The 23325-nt window shown below is 37.2% G+C and overlaps 2 protein-coding genes, 1 long non-coding RNA gene and 2 other non-coding genes across 6 annotated transcripts; 1 reads left to right on the top strand and 4 right to left on the bottom strand.

Moving 5' to 3' along the window:
* The first annotated feature begins 1334 nt into the window (after positions 1-1334).
* LOC133865815 (protein ESSENTIAL FOR POTEXVIRUS ACCUMULATION 1) lies at positions 1335-12915 on the top strand. 2 transcript variants are annotated; one of them, XM_062302299.1, is made up of 10 exons: positions 1335-1554; positions 4452-4540; positions 4724-5626; positions 5705-5816; positions 5908-6099; positions 6436-7218; positions 7377-10128; positions 11617-11813; positions 11898-11957; positions 12306-12915. In XM_062302299.1, exons 1-10 carry the CDS (start codon positions 1482-1484, stop codon positions 12680-12682), a joined length of 5538 nt encoding a protein of 1845 aa, XP_062158283.1. In that variant the 5' UTR covers positions 1335-1481; the 3' UTR covers positions 12683-12915. The 2 variants fall into 2 exon arrangements, with proteins under 2 accessions (XP_062158283.1, XP_062158284.1); XM_062302300.1 differs by having other exon boundaries at positions 1336-1554; positions 11620-11813.
* Positions 12916-14192: 1277 nt separating this feature from the next.
* LOC133865816 (uncharacterized) lies at positions 14193-17322 on the bottom strand. The gene is made up of 3 exons (XM_062302301.1): positions 16947-17322; positions 16611-16826; positions 14193-14617 (listed from the first exon to the last, which is right to left on the bottom strand). The coding sequence occupies exons 1-3, from the start codon at positions 17199-17201 to the stop codon at positions 14543-14545; spliced, it is 546 nt and encodes a 181-aa protein (XP_062158285.1). The 5' UTR covers positions 17202-17322; the 3' UTR covers positions 14193-14542.
* Positions 17323-18943: 1621 nt separating this feature from the next.
* LOC133865267 (uncharacterized) lies at positions 18944-22018 on the bottom strand. Its single transcript, XR_009899679.1, has 2 exons — positions 21006-22018; positions 18944-19287 (listed from the first exon to the last, which is right to left on the bottom strand). It is a non-coding gene; the product is annotated as an uncharacterized LOC133865267 (long non-coding RNA).
* Positions 19694-19774, bottom strand: LOC133867533 (small nucleolar RNA R16). The gene has a single exon (XR_009900090.1). It is a non-coding gene; the product is annotated as a small nucleolar RNA R16 (small nucleolar RNA).
* On the bottom strand, positions 21258-21339 carry LOC133867534 (small nucleolar RNA R16). Its single transcript, XR_009900091.1, has one exon. It is a non-coding gene; the product is annotated as a small nucleolar RNA R16 (small nucleolar RNA).
* Positions 22019-23325: the final 1307 nt, after the last annotated feature.

Genomic DNA, 23325 nt, shown 5'->3' on the forward strand with positions numbered 1-23325 from the left:
CCAAAAATAGGCAAAAAAGATGCTCACATTTAAAAAGCGGTTGTGCAATGCAATTATAACTTTAAATAACTGTTAACCGCTTAAGGTTGGGTGGTTGCAGTTATAAAAATAAAACAACCGCCTAAGACATTTACAATTAGTGTTTAGAAGCAATAACTGTTAACTGTAACCCTTTTTTTACCCTTAAGAATATGTGTTACCTTGCCGATACAAATTTAACGGAAGATAGACAAAATAATTTAATTGATAATAAATAAAACCTTATGGAGTAAATCAATAAATTTAAAATCTTTGTGAGTGATTTGATAAAAAGTCATACGTCATAAAATATCTAAAATATTTTTCCCTATTAATACTTCAAATGAGTGATAATATCACACATAACAATAGAACACTCCACACATTTACGATGAGTCAGATTAACTAGGTTGGGCAATTGGGGGAGGTTCATGGGTAAGGGTTCTCATTGTGTTGTCCATTACTTAATAAAAAATAACAAAAGAAGAGATTTTTGTAATCCAGATAAGTTAAGATATCTTATTGCAATAGAAAACAAACAAAATTTATAAACAATTTTTTTTTTGGGAAAAATGAAGAATAGTTATTTTTAAGATATTTTAAGAAATTTGGTTAAAACATGATTAAATTTCAGGTAGAAAATCTTGTCATTCCTGTGTTGTCAACTTGTCACCAGGCAGATTAATATAATTATTCATTTATTTTCAATTTATTATATGGACAAAAAATTCTTACAAATTAATTTATAGAAAATATTTACAATTTACATATAAAAATGATATATGTCATTTAAACATGTGAAAAATACATATTTTTTATTATTACTATTAAAAAACCATATAAAAAATAAATACTATTAAAATAATTTATATTTCTCACGTACTCATTTTTAGGTAATTATCATTTAAGTACAAACCAAAGTCGACTAGGACAACGGCAATAAAGTAAGAGAGCAAGGGCACCTATAATCACACCATGCTATGATGTCGTTTCGACATCCTAATTCGGCGGGTTTGTGGCGCAGTGCGCACCACGGCTCATAAAACCCAAAATACGAAAAAATCCACTTGAATCTCAAAATTCTTTCCACCACCAAGTCGCGTATAAAACACGACAGCAATCTTCAAATGACGTTAACCTAAACTTGTAGATTTCACACGGAGGCGTCCCGTGCACTCCTCAGCACTGCGCGTGTGGATATGACACTTCCTGAGAATGGGAAGAACACGTCGAAGAGTAACTCGGGTCAGACATCAAAACGTCTCATCTCGCTAACGTGCACCGCTAAGGGACACCCTCTTAACCTACACCACAAACCTCATTTATCTTCCATCGCGCTTAACCTATATTCTCCCCCTCTCTTCAGCTTTTGTTCTCTTTAAGGCGCAATCAAAAGCAAGAAAGGGTTTCTTTGGCTCTCACTCTCTCTTATCTCTCTCACTCTCAACTCTCGTCGATCATCCATGGCCGACCGCACCGACTCCGATTCTAGCCACCACCTCTCTGTCACGCCTCCCACTCAGCAGATCTCCAAAGGTATTTGGTCTCCCAATTTCCGAAGCTCCATTTTCTTCTTCGATTGAAACCCTAGCTTATCTAGGGGATTCGAGCTCTTTGTGTTAATTTATCGCACCGTTGTTGATATAAAAAATTTCGTGCACGGAGTTTAGGTTTTGTGTATTTTTGTACCTAGGGTTTTGGTTTATATTAGGTAATGCATTTCTTTGTTCCCTTTTTGGCATTTGCGTAACTCTTAGTTTGGTTCCCGGAACAAGGAAGGAAATGCTCATGCTTTGAAATGGTTACTGATACATGCATTAGTTTAAACACTCTAGGATTTTTTTTTTTTTTTTTTCTTTTTCCCGTTTTCAGTTAGTTTTTAAAAGGTCAAAAAGGTTGTTTGTTTATTTCACATTTTGTGTTTGAAATTTTTTGCTACTTTTCTTGTAACTGATCTTGCACGTTTGGTTATTTATACTCACTCGCTGCACGCTCCATTTCCTCCTGTAAGTTGCGGGATATTAGTGACCCAGAATTTACATGGTAAAGATCAGATTTTTATTGGCATTTTTTTTTTGTCGTTAGGGTTTTTCTTAGCTAATCGTCTTGGTTGGTTGATTATCAGAAGTCACATCATCATTACCGCGATAACTTTGGGTGCAGTATGCTGCTGACGAAGTTCTTACTAGAGAAAAGTATGCTTGATTCACGGACTTCACGGACTTTAAATGATTGGTTTTAAGCTGGTCTGTGGACTAAAATGTCTTACGGCATGGGCTTTGTGACTCAAATTTTCTCCAAATTTGGTCCAGTGTATATGATGAGATTTTTTGTTGCTTGTGGACTTGGTGCAGCGAGATATTAAAGAGATACCCTGGTCTAGGTCAACATAAGTCACTTGTCTTTAAGTTGGATTTTGGTGGTTGCCATATAAGTAGACTGTCACGTGAATGAGTTTTTGGTTCATGGTCTTCTAGTTTTTGCCTTCCCTATTTATTATTTGTTTCAGTCAAATTTTGTCGAATTTGCTCTCACCAGTTGCCCCCCCTATTTTTTTGCCCTCTTGTATATTGGAAATGGTAGTTATAGTGAAGTTGGATTAGTATAAGAAACAAGTTTGAAGAAAGAGGAAGAAAATTGTGAGGGGTAGGAGAATTGGTAATGCAACAACTTGCCTGGGACTTGGGAGCTAGAAGTTGGAGGATCAATTCCTTGCTACCAACTTACAAAAAAAAAATCCTTGCTACCTATACGTGTGGGTTGTGGCTGATATTATTACAACTATCAAAATGGAGGCCTTACTGTTAAAGCTTATACTTTTTACATTAGAAGTTGGGTGGTTGTAGTTTCTCAATAAGAAAATAGTTTATCTTTTATCCACAAAGTTTTGTACAGTCCCATACTTATAAAAAAAAAAGTTTTCTACAGTTTCACGCATTTGAAATCCATTGAGGCTATGAATTAAAATCTCCATCTCTTAAGGTGATAAGATTCATAATATTCCTCTTAAGTTTGAAGTAATTAAGTAAAATTTTGGTGCAAGTGTCAAAACATGTGAAGGACATGGGTATGAATTATGAAATGCCAATTATTATGGTATAATTTTACTTGTACACCTACAATTTTCTTGTCTTCAACCTAGTTTTTTGCAAGCTTTCCTACATTAAGAAAAATGTCACGAGTGGATGTCTTAGTGACTTGGACTGTTGTGTTAACTTGTTATAAAGATTATAATTCAGATAATGAGGGCTTTTCTGTTTACCTTTTTTTTTTGGGTGTAGATTGGGTGTAGGAAGCATAATTTTCATCCAATTTGTGCAAGAATATTGTGTTGAATCAAAAGTGAAAGTATAGTTTTCTTAATTCCTGGTGGAAGTGAATTGGCTAATTTTTTACCTAAATCGCAGACTTAATGAATTGGCTAATTTTTTATTTGGTGTTTCTGTGAGAATATTTGTAATTTGGTTCCAGTCTCTTTTGTATGCTGTGATTGTAAAGTAACTTGCTTACTAGCTGCTACAAATGGACTTATTTGGCGCAAAGATTTTGAAGGCACTAAGAATGATATGTGTAATTTGATTGGAACAAGGCTTCCCTTCTATATTAGTGGTGCAGAATTGTTCATTTTAATTAGTTCACAGTCAATGAAGTGTGTAATGTAGCAAATAGTAAGAGTAAGCTGCTGAACAAAAAATGAAATACGTCGCTGTATTTTTGCTATAATCATCCCTGAAGTCTTTTGTTATTAATTATATTTAGTTCATTTTGCTATGGTCTATGTGGATCCACAAGAATGTCCAGAGTATATTCTACAGCCTTACGGAATTGCGGTGTTTACAGTTGTAGTTGAGGCTGAATGATGGAATGATATGGCCAGACTTTATACTAGGCCACATAGCTTTTGAGGATAAACAGATATCATTTTTCTTTCATGTATATATATATCTTCATAATCCCCCCCCCCCCCCCCCCCCCAAAAAAAAAAAAAAAAAAACCCGCCAAAAAAAAAAGAAAAAGAAGAGGAAACGCTTACCTCCTCCGTTAAAAGAAAAATTCCTTGCAGTTAAGTCTTTTGTGGTGCTTTATCTCATGTTGTCTAATTCATACTTTACAAGGGTTCAAACACAAAGGAAAAAAGAAAAAGCAACACTTAATGTTGTTTTATATGAAAATGTGAGCAACACTATTACTTGTTCTGCTCAAAGTATGAGATGTTGAGTAAGGTTTCCCATCTCTCAAAAACTTTTCTGTTTAACCAAATGAAGTTGGTGGATTGCATGGACAATTTGATATGTACTTGTGGTGTCAGTCACTTAAACATCGTTTATGAGATAAGCCTAATGATTCAAAATCCTGCTTTGGTTAATATTTGATTTTTCTTTTCATTTTTTAAATTTAATATAATTATTGTTCATTCTCTTTGATTTATCCAGATATTCAAGGGTCTGACAATACCATTCCACTCTCACCACAGTGGCTTCTGCCAAAGCCAGGGGAGAGTAAGCCTGGAATAGCAGCTGTGGTATGTTTTCGTTACATTTTGATCGAATATTTATGTAGTCTACCTGAGCATGCATATTTTCTAAGAAAAAGTGAATGTGTTATATAGTTACTGGGATTTTTTGTTAGCAGCATGTGTCCTGTCTTCTTTTTTATTTGGTAATTTATTATTGCTTCAGATTTTTTTTTTTTGTTTTTTGTTCAGGAAAACCATTTCAGCCTGCATCCAGCTTATGGCAATCGCTCGGATATCTCGAAGTCACCGGGAAATGGTGAGGAGATGCACGAAAGCCATAAGAAAAAGGATGTCTTCAGGCCATCCTTGGTTGATATGGAAACTGGTCGCCGTGACCGCTGGCGTGATGAAGAAAGGGACACTAATTCCTCTGTGCGCAAAGATCGTTGGAGGGATGGAGACAAAGACCTTGGTGACATTCGTAGGACGGATCGTAGGATGGAAAATTCATCCGTTAGACAACCTGGAGAAGTGCGTCGTGCTCCACCTGAGAGGTGGTCTGACTCAAGTAACCGGGATAGTAACTATGAACAACGGCGTGAGAGCAAGTGGAACACACGTTGGGGGCCTGATGATAAGGAGACTGAAGGTTTGCGTGAGAAGTGGATCGATTCTGGCAGAGATGGTGATGTGCATCTTGATAAGGGGATGTCTCATGTTGCCAATCATGGAAAGGATGAGAGGGAGGGGGATCATTATCGGCCATGGAGATCTAGTTCCTTACAAAACCGAGGACGGGGAGAGCCTCCTCACCAGCAAAGCTTAACACCAAACAAACAAGTTTCTACATTTTCTTATGGCCGTGGACGTGGGGAAAATACACCTCCAACCTTTTCTCTAGGACGTGGACGGGGAAGTTATGGTGGCAGCTCTACTAACACACATTCTCTTGGAACAGTCGTAGACAAAGTTGAGTCTGGCCAAGGGGAGCCTTACCGTTTAAGATATAGTAGAACGAAGTTGCTTGATGTATACAGAACGACCGATATGAGTTCATATAGAAGATTGGATGGGTTTGTAAAAGTGCCGTATCTGACACAGGATGAATCATTAGAGCCCTTGGCACTATGTGCACCGAATTCTGAGGAAATGGTAAATTTATTTATGAATTGATATTGAGAATGTTATTGATACCTCAGCAGTTGATTTGATTTATATCTGCTTGAGTAGGCTGTTATGAAGGGAATTGACAAAGGCGATGTTGTAAGTAGTGGTGCACCACAGATAGCTAAAGATGGAAGGACCTCAACAGATTTTACACAAGCAAGACGAGCCAAGCTTGGTAGTACTTATTACCAAATGTCTTCAAATATTCACTTACACATACTCTTGGGTAAGAATTAACATCTATGGGAATTGTATTATCTGCGCAGGCTCTAAGGAAGATTTACCGCATGCTTTGGATGATTATAAAGATGAAAGTGCTGAAAATTCAAGAGGTAGTTCTGCAAATATTTCAGAAGGTTATTCCTATGAAAGGCAGACACCCTATCATGGGTCCAACATGAAAATGGAATTTCCGCGAGATCATAAGTCATGCTCTGATAACAAGTTTAAAGCCGAAGGTATGTATTTAGAAAGTTGTTCTCAGTGATTATGCAAAATAAAAGAAAAAGAATAACTACTTTCCCATTTGGTCTGATTTTATAAGTGAGTCTTGTATGCTATTTGATGAGTGTAAAAAGTGATTCGCTTGACAAAAATTTTATGTAATCGGATTATCTTATTAGCTACCAAATGCATCTTGAAACTTTGTTTCAACTTTTACGTGTGACTGGGGGTTGGAGTTGAGATCCTTGTTTTCCTATCTGTCGATGATACACCCAATTTTTGTATCTCATAAGCATGAATCAATTTTGCCATTTATTGTGAAGGTGTTTCTTTGTACTTTCTATCTGCAGCTTTCAGAGAAGATGGTGATCCTTATAGCAAGGCTGAGGAGGTGCCCATTAATAAGGAATCAAGTCTCCCAGGAAATACTTCTGTTCCTGCCACTACATGGCGAACCCCTTCACTGGGAGAACGTTCACATAATGCCTTGCATGATTGGAGAGAGAATACAAGTGATGGCAGGTCCAGGTCCTCCGCTATGGGCTGGTCAGAACCACCCAAGGAACTACATAGTGAATGGGAAAGTAAATTGGGTAACCTATCAGAAACCAAAGATGGATCCAAGTGGCGAACCAGTGAGGATCCCATTCTTAAGAGGCAGCCATCTGGAATTATGGACAGGGAACAGGAAGCTAGGAAAGCTCTGCAGCCTTCTCCAGAGGAGTTAATGCTTTATTATAAAGATCCCCAAGGGAGAATTCAAGGCCCTTTCAATGGGTTTGATATTATTTCATGGTTTGAGAATGGATATTTTGGCTTAGATTTGCTAGTCTGCCTAAGTCCAAATGACTTGCCTTGGTCACCACTCGGTGATGTTATGCCCCATTTACGAGCTAAAGCCGGGCCACCACCTGGATTTACTATGCCAAAACAAAATGAATATGCAGATGCATCTAGCAGGCCAAACATCGGCAGCTTGGGGAATCTTCATGCTACAGTAAACGAGATTGATGTTTTGAGGGACGAACCCAGGCATAGACATGGTTCCATGACAGAAGCTGAGAATAGATTTTTGGAGTCACTGATGTCTGGTAATGTGAGCAGTTCATCACTGGAGAAGTTTGCTTCTGAAGGTTAATTTTGTTAAAGATTTCTCTTTTTAAATATATTTTGATTATATATTGTGAGCACATATTGTGCTTTAGCCAGGCCCTGTTCTCTTCCTTTTATTGTATTGATTATTACCAGACAGCGGCCTAATTTCACTTGGATGATTACGATTAATTTGTAGGTATGCAAGGATATATTGGAAATAATTCAAGTAGTATGCCGCCATCTGGAGTAGATAGCGGAAACAACCTTTACCTGTTAGCAAAGAGAATGGCTCTTGAACGGCTGAGGTCCGTGCCCAATTCTTATCCATATTGGCCTGGAAGAGACGCCGCATCCCTGGTTTCGAAGTCTGATGTTATCCCAGACTCCCCGACACCACAGTCAAAGATTCTATCTTCTATGAATGACAATCCTCGTCAGCCTCTTCCTTCAAATAATGCTGACTTGTTGTCCCTTCTCCAAGGCTCATCTGACCGGTCATCCACTGGTGTAAACAATGGTCTTGCTGGTTGGTCGAATTTTCATGCCCAAGGTGGAATAGATCCACTTCCAAATAAGATTGACTTCCATCATGATCAGAGTTTCCCTCCTCAGGCCCCATTTGGGATCCAACAACAGAGGCTGCAATCACAAAACCAACCGTCTTTAGCCAATCCAGTTGCTCAAGCTATAGATAATCCATCTGGTATTTTTACACCAGAAAAGTTGCTTTCATCTGGCTTAGTACTAGATCCACAATTGTTAAATATGCTGCAACAGCAGTACTTGTTGCAGTTACATTCGCAGGCACCAGTTCAAACACAGCAGATGTCATTGTTAGATAAACTTCTGTTGCTTAAGCAGCAACAGAAGCAGCAGGAGGAGCAGCAACAGTTATTACGACAACAACAGTTACTTTCTCAGGTTCTGTCAGAGCATCAACCTCACCAGTTATATGGTGACCCATCTTTTGGACAGTTACAGGCAGCTGCAATACCATCGGCGAATGCATCTGTAGATCCTCCTCGGCTTCAGCCACCACAAGAGATGTTTCAGATTGGTTCCCAGACGGCAATTCCCATTATTCAAGATCAACATAACTCTAACTTTGTGAAATTGCCTGTACAAGTTAATCATGATGTTAATTATAGCGTAAGTTCTGAAGCGTCTTCTTTGCTTCTACCTCATCAATTATTTGGGAATATCACCCGTCAAAAAGCGTGGGATGCTACTGTTCCAGAAGAAATTGTTGATACCCTTAAAAAAGAATCGTTACCGACATCATCTTTTGTTGAAAGCTCCCGTTTGTTTGAGATGATGAACAGATCTGTCGAGGGGCCTCAGCTTGTGAAGACATCTGTTCCTGATTCTGAATTCCATGATACCAGAACTCTGGAGCAGTCATCAGACAACACTTTGAGGACCAATGAAACTGTCATGGTTGAGACCTCTGAAGTTACTGTGGAATCAGTACCTGTTTCTGTGTCATCAGCAGGAACTTGTAAGGGTGAAATGCCTGTGCCTGAGCAAAGTGATTTAAAGGTTCAACCTGGTGTTTTACATGAAGAACTGGAAGCTGAAAGGGAAAGGTGCACTATGGAGCCCTCTATGGTGACAGAAGTTAAGAGTGTTGAAGTGCGTGAGCAAAGAAAAGGTTCTGAGAAGAAGCCTAAGAAGCAAAAATCTTCGAAGTTACAGTCTTCTGACCAGGTAAAAGAAGTGCTCAAGACTTCATCTTCGCTGCAATCAAGGCAATCTGAAATTCAAAAGCAGAGAATTGAGACAGAAATTGGTGCTGGAGATGCACTATATGGAACATCTCCGCAAAAGGCAAGAGATAACAGAGGCAGTAAATCTGGGATCACTACTGTGGAAAATGTGGCTTCCCAACAAGCTCAAAGCATTGTACCTGCTAGAGTTTCGGCAGATGACATTGGAGGTGTTGATATCAAGAGCAACTCAGGAGTACTTGGTTCTACCTCAGTGCAGGATACCCAAACACATACTGGACACCGAGCTTGGAAACCTGCTTCTGGTATCAAGCCTAAGTCATTATTGGAAATTCAACAGGAAGAACAGAGGAAAGCACAGATAGAAACAGTAGTATCTGAGATCACCACTTCCGTCAACTCCATGAGTTTGTCAACTCCTTGGGCGGGCGTTTTAGCTAATCCAGACGCAAAAGTATCTAGGGAAACTCGCAGAGATGCAGGGAATTCTGAGTTAAGTCTAGGGAAACCTGAAGGTTCTGTGAATTCTAAGATCAAGAAGAGCCATTTGCATGACCTATTGGCAGAAGAAGTTTTGGCAAAGTCTAGTGAAAGAGATGTCGAAGTTCCTGACAGTATATCTACTCTGGCTACTCCACAAGTTATGACCACCCATTCAGAATCCGTAGATGATGATAACTTTATTGAGGCTAAAGATACTAAGAAGAGTCGCAAAAAGTCAGCAAAGGCTAAGGGAGCAGGAGCTAAGGTCTCTGTATCCCTTGCTTCTGATGTTTCTATTGGTTCGAGTCCCATTGAGAAAGGGAAAAGCTCTCGTCCTATACTGCAGGAGAAGGAAGTATTGCCGGCAATCCCATCAGGGCCTTCTCTAGGAGACTTTGTTCTTTGGAAGGGAGAGTCAGCTAACTCTTCCCCTTCTCCGGCATGGTCTACTGACTCTGGGAAGCTATCTAAACCTACATCTTTAAGGGACATCCAAAAGGAGCAGGAGAAAAGGGTCTCTTCTGCCCACAATCCAACCCAGATTCCAACTCCTCAGAAATCCCAGCCAACTCAGGTCACCCGCACCAGTGGTCCTTTATGGTCGCTTTCTGCATCTTCTCCTGCTAAGAGCGCGTCTCCAATCCTGAATAATTCCCATGCTGCTTCTCAGTCAAAATTTAAAGGAGATGATGACCTATTCTGGGGCCCAATTGATCAATCAAAGCAAGAAACTAAGCAGTATGGTTTTTGTCTCTCTCTCTCTCTCTCTCTCTCTCTCTCTCTCTCTCTCTCTCTATATTGTTTTATTTAGTTTTTTGTACTGTCTATTGCATGCTGCTGTCTGTTGAAAATTTGCCATTTTCTTATCTATAATGGGGTGGTTGCACCATGTGATATGCTGGTATTTCATCCGTAACTTTTCTTTTGCATTCTGACAATATGTTGTAAGTTCATTATGAGTTGTAGCATTTATGTAACAGTTATGCTTTATACATTTATAGATATGCTCATTTTGACACCAAAAAAATGGTGTTATTGTATCTGATTTTGGTTATTTCAGTAATGTTTTTATTTGTTACTATCTTGTTTGTAATATTTTAGATAATTTTTTAACTTATTTTTAATGTGAAAGATGCTGCGTGATTAAAACAGTATATAAACTTTTGCTGGGTGAGTTTGGTATTGTATCTGATTTTGGTTATTTCAGTAATGTTGTTTTTATTTGTTACTATCTTGTTTGTAATATTTTAGATAATCTGACTTATTTGTAATGTGAAAGATGCTCCATGTGACGAAGTTTGGTAGTGAATTAAAACAGTATAGAAACTTTTGCTGGGTAAGTTGTGGAGTTGTGATGGTATTCCCTAGGGTCAATAAAGGATTAAAGTTTGTCAAATTAGCAGTCTTTTTCTGAACCATTTGACACGTTGGAACTCTTGCCATTGCACTTTGGGGCCATACATTTGTTTTATATTCCATTTTTTTAACGGACTCATGTTTATAAGGATCATGCTTTGGAATTTGAATTGGCTGACAGTTACCTGACATTCCCTCCCTCCCTCCGGCTTGTGATCAGTTGTGTAAATCAACATGTAATTAAGTGATCTTGATGCATCAACATGTATATGTCTGAGCTCGTTGCATGGATACTCTAAATTAATGTCAATGTTCTTTTTGGGAAATGAATGGAACTTGCCGTCCTCTCTGATTCTTTTACATTTTAGTCAGTTTTTTCCCCCTCGGAACACCCCGACTCAAACAATAAGTCAGTGAATTTAAAACACTGTTTTTGTGATTCTGGGTATGTACACATATATGTTCTGGAAAGTGTTGTAGTTTTCTGTTTAATAGGTGGAATGGTCAATTTCTGTAATTATTGTGTTTATTTGCAGATAATGTGTGCAGCCATCATTATCAATATATTTCTTTCTTTTTTTTTTTTTGGGGGGGGGGGGGGGGGGGTGAGAGAGAGAGAGAGAGAGAGAGATTAGTGGTACTTTTGTTAGAATTATTAATCTGTGCAGCATGTGAAGATCATCCGTCTTAATTTAATGCATGTATGTTTTGCATTTTGACTTCAGTTTGCTTGTGTCATAACTGTTACCATTATTTCCATTTATCAAATTGATAAAATACCGTACTCATTTCTCTTTCACATTATCAATATACGAGTATGATGAGATGTATTTGTCATTGTTGAAAAGTGAAAATTGTTGTTTTCTTAAGCAGGGCGGATTTCCCTCATCTTGCAAGCCAGGGCAGTAGGGTGATCAAAAGCACTCCTGTCAAAGGAACTTCAACTGGATCATTAAGCCGACAAAAATCAGTTGTTGGCAAACCTGCTGAGCGATCTCTTTCATCCTCGCCTGCCTCTGCTCAGGCTTCTCTGAAAGGAAAAAGAGATGCTATGAACAATCATTCTGGTAAGGCATGCTGGACTTTTGATCCTTTCATCACATATATTGTCAATTGACCTTTCTTTTCTCATGTCTTTTCTCACCTTGCAGAGGCCACGGATTTTAGAGATTGGTGCCAGAGTGAGTGTCTCAGGCTTGTTGGTACAAAAGGTGAGTTTGATTTCACTCACATTTGGCAGAAATTTTATTTCTAGATATTTCAAATACATGAAATTTAGGTATTGGCTACAGAAAAACAATGTTACGTTGTAAATTATGCTTTGCATTTTTTGTTTAGCCAAGAAAGTAAAACAAATTTTTTAAGAAGAAAAGATAGAGGCCATGGCTTGTCAGACCAATTGGTCCAATGCCCTACTTATTGCTGGAAACATGATTAGCCTAGTCTTGTTCCTTGCCATGTCTCTATGGTCCTGAAAGGCTGGTCCAGTAATCTTAAGATTTGCTAGCATTCAAGCTATTTTACCTAATGTAATGCTATTCTGTTTTCATCTTTGCTAGATACGAGTTTCCTTGAATTCTGCTCGAAGCAGTCCAGATCCGAGGCTGAAATGCTTCTGATAGAGAACCTTGGATCATTTGATCCTGATCACCAGTTCATTGACAAATTCCTCAACTACAAGGAGTTGTTACCAGCGGATGTCCTTGAAATCGCCTTTCAAAGCCGGAATGATTTGAAGGTCACTGGATTCAGTACTGGAGGTGGGAATTCTGGCAATGCAGGTGTTGGGGACGCTGATAATGATCCCGATGGTTCCTCAAAAGGGGGAGGAAAGAAGAAGGGGAAGAAAGGGAAGAAGGTTAGCCCCTCAGTTCTCGGTTTTAATGTCGTCAGTAACCGGATCATGATGGGTGAGATCCAGAGTGTCGAAGATTAGGAGAGGGTCTGGAGCCAATTGTAAATACATTTTGGCTTATTAACTGTTTGTAAATGCTTCTCACTTTAGGATTTTTGTTTCCCTTCATAGAGCGACAGCAGCAGTACTATTTTAATCTGCTCAAGCGGTTTTGTCTCGTCTGCAGTAGGGTTCTTGTTATTTTGGTCACAACCTTAGCGAGGTATAATTTTAAAATTAAAGTAACCTTTAATTCATTTGCTTTTCTTTCTTAAGTTTACCCGTTGTTCTTCTTGCTGGACACGTCTTGTCTCTACTATTAATGAAGAATGAATCATGTTACTTTTGAACTACCAATTCATTTTTCTCTAAGCTTCAAAAACACCCTTAATTTTCAACATTGTTTAACAAAATCACCTCTTCTAAATTAACGTCTTTAAGGATTTTTTGCTTGCACATATGATAGGTTATCCCTTGATCTATCTTACCACCATGGAGGAAGAGTTACAGACACGCATGCCTCAATGACCAAAATATAGGAGTCTTATCGTGTTGTTAAACAGTGTTAGGAGTCCAAGGAGGTCTAGGTTACTTCTAATAACCTATCAGCTATTTTATTTTTAACTGAAATAGGGAAGGGAACAAACGAAGGAAAGACGTTGCTGCTTTCCCAAGTAATCGCCCAGCTGCACAATCAGTCTGCAAGGTTCGAACCATCTTTCTTTTTCCTCCACTTTTCACGCTATCTTTTCTAATGTCTAATTCTCCAATTTTTTTTTTTTTGCTCCCCTCGTCTATCTCCTCTCTTTCAAAGAATTGGCGATGCACTTACTTGTGCACGTGTGCCAGAGTCTAGTTTTAATTAAATTCAAATGCTAAAAAATCCCAACACAACTATTGTGTATTTATCTTACTTTTTGCCCAAGGGTTTTGATACATTTAAGGTTTTCCAGTTGGCCATAAAAATTCTTTTGGAAAAAAAGCTCCATTCATTCTTTTTTTTTCACTTCTTTTTTTTTTTTTCTTTTTTTCTTTTTTTTTTTTTTTTCTTTTTTTTCTTTTTTTTTTTTTTAAAGCAAATCACTCCCTAAGATTTTCATCAAACATGTCCAATAATATTGGTTTTTTTTTTTAAAAAAAAAAAAAAAAGAAAAAAAAAAAGACGTGTCCAAATCATTCTTAAACACGAATGAAAATCTCCTGAAATTCGGTAATATCCCCTGAAATTAGACGGTCCAAATTTCAATGAAATTTAGGAAGCCTAAGATCAGGAGCTGCGGGGCCCCTTTTTCCCGAACAGATAAACTGCACACCCTAAGCTGCCTGAAGCATGTGGCCCTTGCAACCCCTCTCAAAGCTGCTGCCCGAATTTCACGCTTCCTAAAACACTATTGAAAAACACCACCCACACCAGTCTTATCCACTTCAAGCCAAGCATCTTCTTGTCAAACCGCCAAGACACATTCCTCTCATTCTTTCAGTTATGAGAAAGGAGAAGTCCGTGATTCAATTTTCAATCAGATAACCAAAAAGGAAAAGGTAACAAGTGGCATAACTACGAGCAGTCAGAACTTTTTATAACCATCTCTAATCTCTCTTTATCTTATGCTTATTTATTCATGCGATATTACAAACCATCATAGAAAGTCATCTAAAATCCTTAAACAATAAACAAAAAAAGTTAAAAACCCTCGATTTCATGGGCTTATTTGGAAAGGCAACCTATACAAACAGTTTTGACTTTTGCAAGGTCCTTTAGCTAAAGCAAGTATGCAACTGATTTGTTTGTTCTAATATAACAGATTGTGTATTACTCCAGCTCATCACCATCTTCTGCTGACTTTAAGCAGGAAATGGGATATCCCAACGTGCATAAACAAATAGAAGGAAGCACTCCAGTTATCAGCTACTCCCAGCTTCAGTTACCTTCTTTCCTTTTTCTGCTTGTTTGAGGCTCTTCCTTGATCCTCTAGAACTCTGGACAGCATAACAACACATTAACACAATGACATTATGGCCTAAAGACCTTTTTCTCAGCTCAGAAAAGAAAGAAAGAAATAATACTACCTTTCTAGGATTCAATTCTCTAATACTAAACAGTCTAACTGCTTTGAAAGCTGTGAGAGATGACTAAGATCTACCATCGATCTTTAGAGTTCGCCTATGAGCAAACTCTCATAATGAACACATCCAAGATGATCTTACTATTTAAATAACAAAAATAGGGGTTGTTAATATATATCACTAAGTTGAAATGACATTAGAAATCTAAATCCATAATTTACCCTATCCTCTACGAGAGTCAAGAGAGCAGCCCATTTTTCACAATAGTTAGAAGAACTCCTCGTTAAGAGCTTGTTTGGGATTGCGTTGAGAAATATAACTTTTATCTATAGAAAAAGCCTCAAAGAGCATTTTTTAAAAAAAAAACCTCATTTTCAAGCTACCCCCACAACGCAGTTTTTGGCTATTTTTAGAGCAACAAAGTGATTTTAAAGTTTTTTACCAAACCAACAATTTTTTCCTTGAAAGAGCTTTTTAAGTACTTAAAAGTTAAAAACTCTTTTTAAGCTCCTTAACACAATCCTAAACAAGCTCTAAGTCTACATCATGTTACTTACCTCTTCTGGTTTGAGCCATGAATTCAAAATATGGGATGAGAATACAGCAGTTCATCCATCGGAAAAATATTAAACTAGGAAGCATCCATGTGGACCTGCAGGCTTCTAATCACCAGTAGGGGGGGGGGGGGGGGGGTGATGCTGAATTTCAAGCCCCCAACTAATTTTACTAAAGGGATTCTATTTTAAAGTTGTCTAGGAATGTGGATCGCATTCTCTCTCAAACATAATTGGTGGTCCAGGAATTTCAAAATCTACTTCCCTTTCCAGACAACTACTAAAAACTAAAAACTCATCAAATTTGTTCCTTCATACATTTATAATAAAAGACTTGCATTCCAGAAGAACCAATCAACAACAATAAGCGGTTGCAAATTTACCATTTGCAAAGAAAATCCCATTTAAAACAGTGAAGAAAATGAGCAGAAATGAAAAGAAAAAGGGAGAAAAAGAAGAAGCAAATGTAATCAAAAGAAAGACTTTACTACACTCTACCAAACCGTCCCTAACAAAGAGAACAGAGAGCAATAGTAAAGAAAAACAAATATCGCATATGGAACAACTTAACTAAATTGGGATTTGGCTTAGGTGCTGTAAAAAACTCTAGCACACGTGCTGTAATTTTTTCAAACGGTCTAGATTTAATACCAATTTTTTTAATGAGAATGAGGGAGATAGTGAAATTGAATCTGGACCGTTGAAAAAGCTACAATGAAAAATGACTTTGTTTGTAGTTAAATGCCAACTGTCATTCTAAAATAAGTATTCAATTTAGTGGATTTATACTGTAAAAAATATGACAAGAGTACATGATATTAGAGTTTGACTTTTAGAAGCAAATGGAATCCAGCCATATAACCGGATAATAAGCATTATGCTTTTGATTAACCTTTCCACTAACCCATAACAAACAAAAATACAACTCAAGAGGACAAGTCAAATTATATCCACAATCACATGGGTGATCCCATTTCCACTCTGAGACTCTTCAATATGCCCTTTTCCGTTTTCCCTACAAATTTTGGAGCTCTTAAACAGCCATCAAATAAATGACATTAACCGAACACGGAGATGAAAATGTCAAATACTGAGAAATTAATTACAAGAAAAAAGTTGTATAATTTTATTTTTGGTTAATTGGAATCACAATTATGGTGCATGATTTACAATATATCTAAATTAGTGACTTTTGGGAAAATTCGATCACCAGACATTAAATTTTGCTCGGTCTCTCTCCCCGAAAGGTGAAAAACACGGCCAGAAGCAAAGCCCAATTGCGACAGTAAGTGAAAATATATATATATATATATATACAAGCAACAAGACAAGTGTGAAGAAGAAGAGCCAACCTGTGAATGACTAGGAAGTGGGTCGAGACTGATGGAGCGCATGGACATCTTTGCGATTTCCGAAACGGCAGCGTCTCGGACGCCCAGAACATCACTAGTCAAATGCTCGTAAGCAGCTTCGAAAGCCTCCTGCCAAAACTTAGGCAATCTCATACTCTTGCTCTGCGTGTACACGCCCCACATGTGCCTCACCACCTTCTGTCTCTCCTCCACTTCCTATCCCCACCAAAAAAGAGTAAATCAACAAAACAAAATTCATTACCTTTATCTTTCAGCAACTGAAAACAAAACGAAGGTTTTTTTTGCTAAGAAGAGAGAAACGAAGGTATTAGGCACCAGAATATCAAGATCGTCGAGGATCAGAGAGTCGGCGGTGTCGGAGAAGCGCGTGAGGTTACCGGCGGACCATTTGAGAGTGACGGAGCCGGTGAACATGGACCAGACGGCGAGGAGAATAATTGCGACCAGGGCCCAGAACTTGTACGAGCGGCTACGGCCGAAAAGGCCAGCCTCTGAGTTATCTTTCTTCACCGTTTTTGCTGAGGAAAGAGCTGGTGTTGCTGTCGGTGGAACGTCGTCGTTCAGTCTCATCGCGTTTTGGAGTTAATGACGACTGAAGCGAAACTGCAGTACTGGCTCACAAGAGAGAGAGAGAGGGAATTATTTAGGTCGGTTGGGTCCGACATGGGACTGATGTCTGATGGAGTGGTAGGTCGCTTGTCAAAGACACTAATGACAGAGGAAATTGAGGCTTGTCAAACTACCGACTTGGTGGGGCCAGGCATCCAACTGGACGCAGGATTATACGACCGTGACTCTGACCGGGCCTGACCGCGTAGCCCGGTGTCTTTTGACATACATGCCTGTCGACTGAGATCTGTGGGTATTGCCGTATTGCAATTCAGTTTTAAAATGTATGTGATTCTAAAGTATAGTTCTTATTTTTATTAGAACACAAATGTATGTAATTTTTAAAATGCCGTTCAAAATTATGTGCTCTATTAAAAATATATATGTAAAAATTACATATATTTTGAACACATCAATTTAATAGGTTGAATTGAAAAAAAATTATTTAACCCATTTAAAAGAAAAATAGCCTTAACATAGATAAATAAAGTTTTCTTTTATTGAGTTGGAATAACTTTTTCCAACCCAATTTTTAAATTTGGCATGTGTCATTTGAAAAAAAGAATGTGCTTCTCACATTTTCAAAGAATATATTGCAATTTTAGAAGAAAAATCTTTCCAACATAGATTTCGTCAAATTTTTAAGTTATTTTCTTAAAATATACATAGCATGAATATTTATTAATTTTTATCAATTGTGCTTTATAAAATAGGATAAGTAACATTTAAAATGGGAGGGATTAGTATCCACTATAATAAATCATATGCTGCAATATTAGGTTAAAATTATAAAATATTATCAATTCTTTTTTTTCTTTTTTTAATATACATACTCTTCAAACTAACCACACAATTTGCAATATCTCCCAAACTTTCAATTGAAGGAATGTCCCTCAAAACTACCTTTTGTCCAACAAATATACCAAAAAAAAAAAAAAGAATAAAAAAAAACCGTAATAATAAAAATTCTCAAACAGACAAATACCAAGATGTCTTCAAGAGTTGCGATTGAAGTAATTTCAAAGATTGATAGTCTTGTTGTTTTTGAGAATTCAACAAGCTACTCTATTCTGCTTACGCAATTAGTTGCTTGCTGGGTCATCTTCCTTCTTACATTATAGCAATGCAGCAAGCTTAACGCGACAAGCAGGACAATGAGTAGGAAAGAATAACATAGTAAATAAGAAAAACAAAACCCCACGATAGCTGTTGGAGAGTCTCGTGAAGACCCACAAATGCTACCATGTGTCAATTGGAAGTTGAAAGGGACTTTGCACATTAAAGTACGCATTTTTCAATATATATTTAGGAAAGTAAAAATCGTACCAACGTATTTTTATTCATTTATATGCCCTTAATTACAACTACTTTCCTCACTTACATTTTTCCTTTTTCCTTTACGCTAGTTGATCGTCTTGAATAAAATTGAACGATTTGAGAAATAAGTTAGAGATAAGTAACGGGTGTTTAGTCCAACAAGATAATTTTAAGTAAGAACGGTAAAAGTGGAAGCCGAATCAACTTGTTAAATTGTTAAAAATTAAAACTTGAGACTTTAACTTTAAAATCATATTAGTTGCACCGAGAAAGAATATCTCAATTGTATTTGCATAGAATTTATGCATTAGTAATGTTAGGGATCATAATTTTATTCTCCTAAATTAATGTTAACTCTTCAAATCATATTAAATTTGAAAAGGATCACCATTAAATTTTGATACATTTTATCAATTTAGTTGCAAACCAGATATGGAAAACAAAAACACAATATGCTAAAAGAAATTATTGCTATAAATAACCACTTCTTAAAAATACAATTCCTTAATGGATTATTCAATCAAGAGGCAATTTTTCAAAAAATGCCATCTGTCAAGAACATGCCCTAATCCCACGATGACTTCCCTCAACTTACCGAGGGGATCTCCCAATCCAAATATTAAAGCACAATCGTAAGCAATCCACACATCAAACTAAGCATTAAGTAATGGAAAGCTAAGGAGAAGGCGATCGGTACTGCAGCAACACTGGTTCATTCCAAGCTCATCGCCTAAAAGCCAAAGAAAAGGATATACAAACATGACCAGTGAACGCACCAAAAAACAAACATTAGTACTAAAGGCAGAATCCGAGTCGGCCAATAATTTCAAAGAAATGACTATAACCAAAACCAATTGAAACTATAATGTGAAGTTTCGAATAAACCAAAAAACAACCATAGTGTTGAATTTTAAACAACAGCAACTTCATCATAGCAGCCAGAATAGGGTGGTTGTTAATTTTAAAATAACAGCACGTGGACCCAAAAAAAAAAGGAAAAAAAAGAGATAACTATCACATTTAAAAATTACAAAGGGGCCACAAACAATAACACCACCAACAAAAAGAGTAGGATTACGAAATGAAAACATTAAAAGTACAGAAAAAGAATAGAAAGGAACCCAGATCAAGACAAGGAAGGCATCAGATAATAAGCGGAGTTGTAGTCTACATTTAGTTCAGTGTGTAGAATAAGAATTTTTTCATCATTTGCCTTCCAATGGATGTGAGCCTACAAAATTGACGATAGAACTTGACTTATAGAGAACAAGGTATAGAATAATTCAGAAACACCGACTGGCAAAGTGTAGGGAATAAAAATAGAGCCTTCAACAAAATCATCCCAACATCTAAGGATTCAAACGAACAGAACTTGACTTATAGACAACAAATTATAGAATAATTCAAAAACACCGACTGACAACGTGTTTCCCTGTCCCTCCATTTTAATGAACCAAACGAAAACCAAAAGTAGAGCCTAAAAAACAAAAATGGTGTGTTTACAAAAAAAATGATGGAATGTATCAAAAAAGGGGGATCCAGATATGCAATTACAATGATAACCGGACAAAAATTAACCCCAAGACTTCGACAAAATTCAATCTATGCCTCAAGAACAAAGCCAACAAGAAATAGATCCTAAGATCTCATACCTTGCAGCCGAAAGGAGAGGCAAAACACGGACAGAATACAACAGACTACAATGTCTTGCTCTCCTCAAGTAAGAGATACTACATGTATAATATATCTTGGAGAATTGGATAAGCCAAACAAAGCCCAGAAAGGTATTCGGCGACTGCAGTGTAGCCACATCAACCCATAAATCGAACAAGCTGTCAGACAGTATTACCATGGCCCAGAGGCCAGAACCCATAAAACCACCAACCCATGAATCCAAGTACACATCATATGCACAAATACAGTGTAATAGGGTGAAAAGGGGGGCATTGCAAAAATTTAATCATTTGGGAGAAAATTGCATAAAGGATGGTAAGGTGGTAAATGAAGTTTCCCAAAATTGTTAATATGTCTAGTTAGTAAAAAATCTAACACCCAGCAATATCTTCAAATTCCCTACAACAATTAAGTTACCCTTCTAATTAATCAACTATACCAAGCTAACAAAAAAGAGAGTCAAAAATCAATCTTAACTACAAAGATCAACCCAAAGTTAAGAGTATTAGCTTTTCACTGCTTTCTAATTAATCAACTACAGCCCCAATGTCCTAAACTTAATTACTCATACGCAAAAAAGATAATCAAGTATGCGAAATTCTGCTCAGAAGATGCAGATAATCACAGAAAAGTTTCATATGTCCAGACATATTTATGCGACTTCATCATAGCAGTCAAAATATGGTTATACAACCAACCAACAACCATAATTCAAGTTCAAAATAAAATGAAAACAAAAAAATCACAAAAACTAAAAAATTTATTAACGAGAACCTCAGATAATATTCCACAAAAGTGGAAAGTTGCAGACAATCAACACGGCATCAGATTCAGACCGCCCGTCCGCTTTTTCTCATCATTAGTACATACCAAGTAGTCTAAACCACAGCAAACCGTCTCACCAACAACAACAAATAAAAAATTACAAGCTAGTCATGCAAAAGTAACAAAAAAAAAAATATAACAGCTAAATGACAACGTTAAAAGTAAAGAAAAAGAAAAGAACATAACGCTGATCAAGACAATGAAGGCATCAGATAATAAGCGGAGTTGTAGTCTACATTTAGTTCAGTGTGTAGGATAAGAATTTTATTCATCATTTGCCCTCCAATGGATTCTAGCCAATAAAATCGACCATTAACAATAAAACTTTGAAAACGCTAAATAAAATATTCCGTAAATTTTAAACAATTTAATAAGCATAAGAATACACATACGAAATGGAAAATGGCATCAGAACATGAGTTATTGTCAGCACCAATTATCAGTATATCAATAAGCGGTTTAAACAAACTCCTCATCTGCCATTTCCAATATATGATTCGGCTCAAAGATCATAAAAATTATACAGCAAAATAAGCAAATTTAAGGAATAGAAATAAGATATGGTAGTTTCGGAAGGTCTATTTGACACCAAGGCAACAACACTTGAGAGTCTGCAATGGGCTGGTAAACCTCCTATTATCTCTCTGCATCAGTTATATCTCCTCGAGCACTCAAATCTACACAAGGAGAGGGTAAAACAGATGCACTACATTTATACAAATAACTAAAGTTTTCAGACTCGAATTACAATCTCGATTCGACGAAAAAGTTACAGATACCGAAGAAACAACGGATTATTTTTCTATTCGAGGTTTATAGAGGCCGAATAGATGCTGATTGGGGTAAGGAAACTTAGGGTTTACATAAACTAGGGTTCTGAACGCTGAACAGGATATTGGGAAGAGACGGCGAGGGATGAGAGATAGACAGGATACAGGCATTTAAATAGGGGTTTACATGAATCAGGGTTTTAAAACCCTAGGCAACTCGAAGGAGCGGCGGTTTATTGCTTATTAAGCGGCGTCGTTTAATGGAGGTATGCTGTAACCTCTTTGGGCCTGAAACTGTGTTTCCGTAGTGTCATCTGCTGGGCCTAGTAGCCCTAGTCTTCACTTTCCATACCATTGTCAAAAATAAGCCTATTACATTGACAGAAGTTTCTACAAAAACTTCTTTCTTTGGACTTTCCATACCATTGTCAAAAAGTTTCCTCTTTCTTTGGACTCTAGATCTTAAGGAAAAATTAAATGTGAGCCCAAAAAAACACTAACGATTTTAGGAAAGAAAAAGAAAAAAAAAAATTCATAATCTCTTCATTTGGAGACTCTATAACTCCCGCATAACAAAAATCAACCCTCTAAGCAAAGAACACAAATCTTATTTTTTTTAAAAAAATATACATATACATATACATATTATAAAGGAAAATGACTCAACAGTTCACAACTGTTGTCCAAAATTTTAAAGACATTGGGTGGGACTCATGTGGTGAAACTCATCCCATATCTCTTGAGTAGTGCACAACTGTTGTGTACCAATTACTCCTTTATTACAAAACTGGAGGTGGTTCTTACGCAACAACTATATACAATAATTACACCATTATACTCACATGGGATAGGACCCATGTAATAAGGGGAATACTAAAATTACAATAAGTGCACTATAAGTGCACAACTCCAAGGCACATTAGAATAGGACCCAATGTGTAAAGCCCACCCCAATATGCTCTACACATTGTGTCCTATTCCAATATGCCTTGTAGTTGTACATTTATAATGTACCTGTAGTGTATCTATCATTGCCCCATGTGATAAATTCCACTCATATAAGTACCACCCATATAAATAAAGTTGTTTAATTATTGTACATAGGTGCTGTGCAAAAAGCTTTTTCCTTTGTTGGAAAGAGTCGAAAGACGCTGTTTTGAAAGAAAAATAGTTATTGTACAACCATGCATAACAAATCCACAACAATCCCCTCTCTCCAACAAAATGAACAAATTACTAAAATCACTACCTATAAAGCACCGCATTTTGACATTTTCCTCTAGCAGCCAAAAACTAGGAGATGCAGGAACCCAGCTACAAGTTGCTCTCGGTACTCGCCCGCTTGACCACCAGCCAGCTCTAGTCTCTAGCGTCTAGCCTCTCCCTGCATCTCTCTCGTCGTTCTCCGCCTGACACACAACACCAATGGGGTATTGAACACCCATTCGACTCCGCTATTTTTTTTTTTTCGATCTGGGGCTTGCCCTTCCACTTTTTTC

Source organism: Alnus glutinosa, chromosome 4 (genome assembly GCF_958979055.1).
Source record: "Alnus glutinosa chromosome 4, dhAlnGlut1.1, whole genome shotgun sequence".
Classification (NCBI taxonomy): domain Eukaryota; kingdom Viridiplantae; phylum Streptophyta; class Magnoliopsida; order Fagales; family Betulaceae; genus Alnus; species Alnus glutinosa.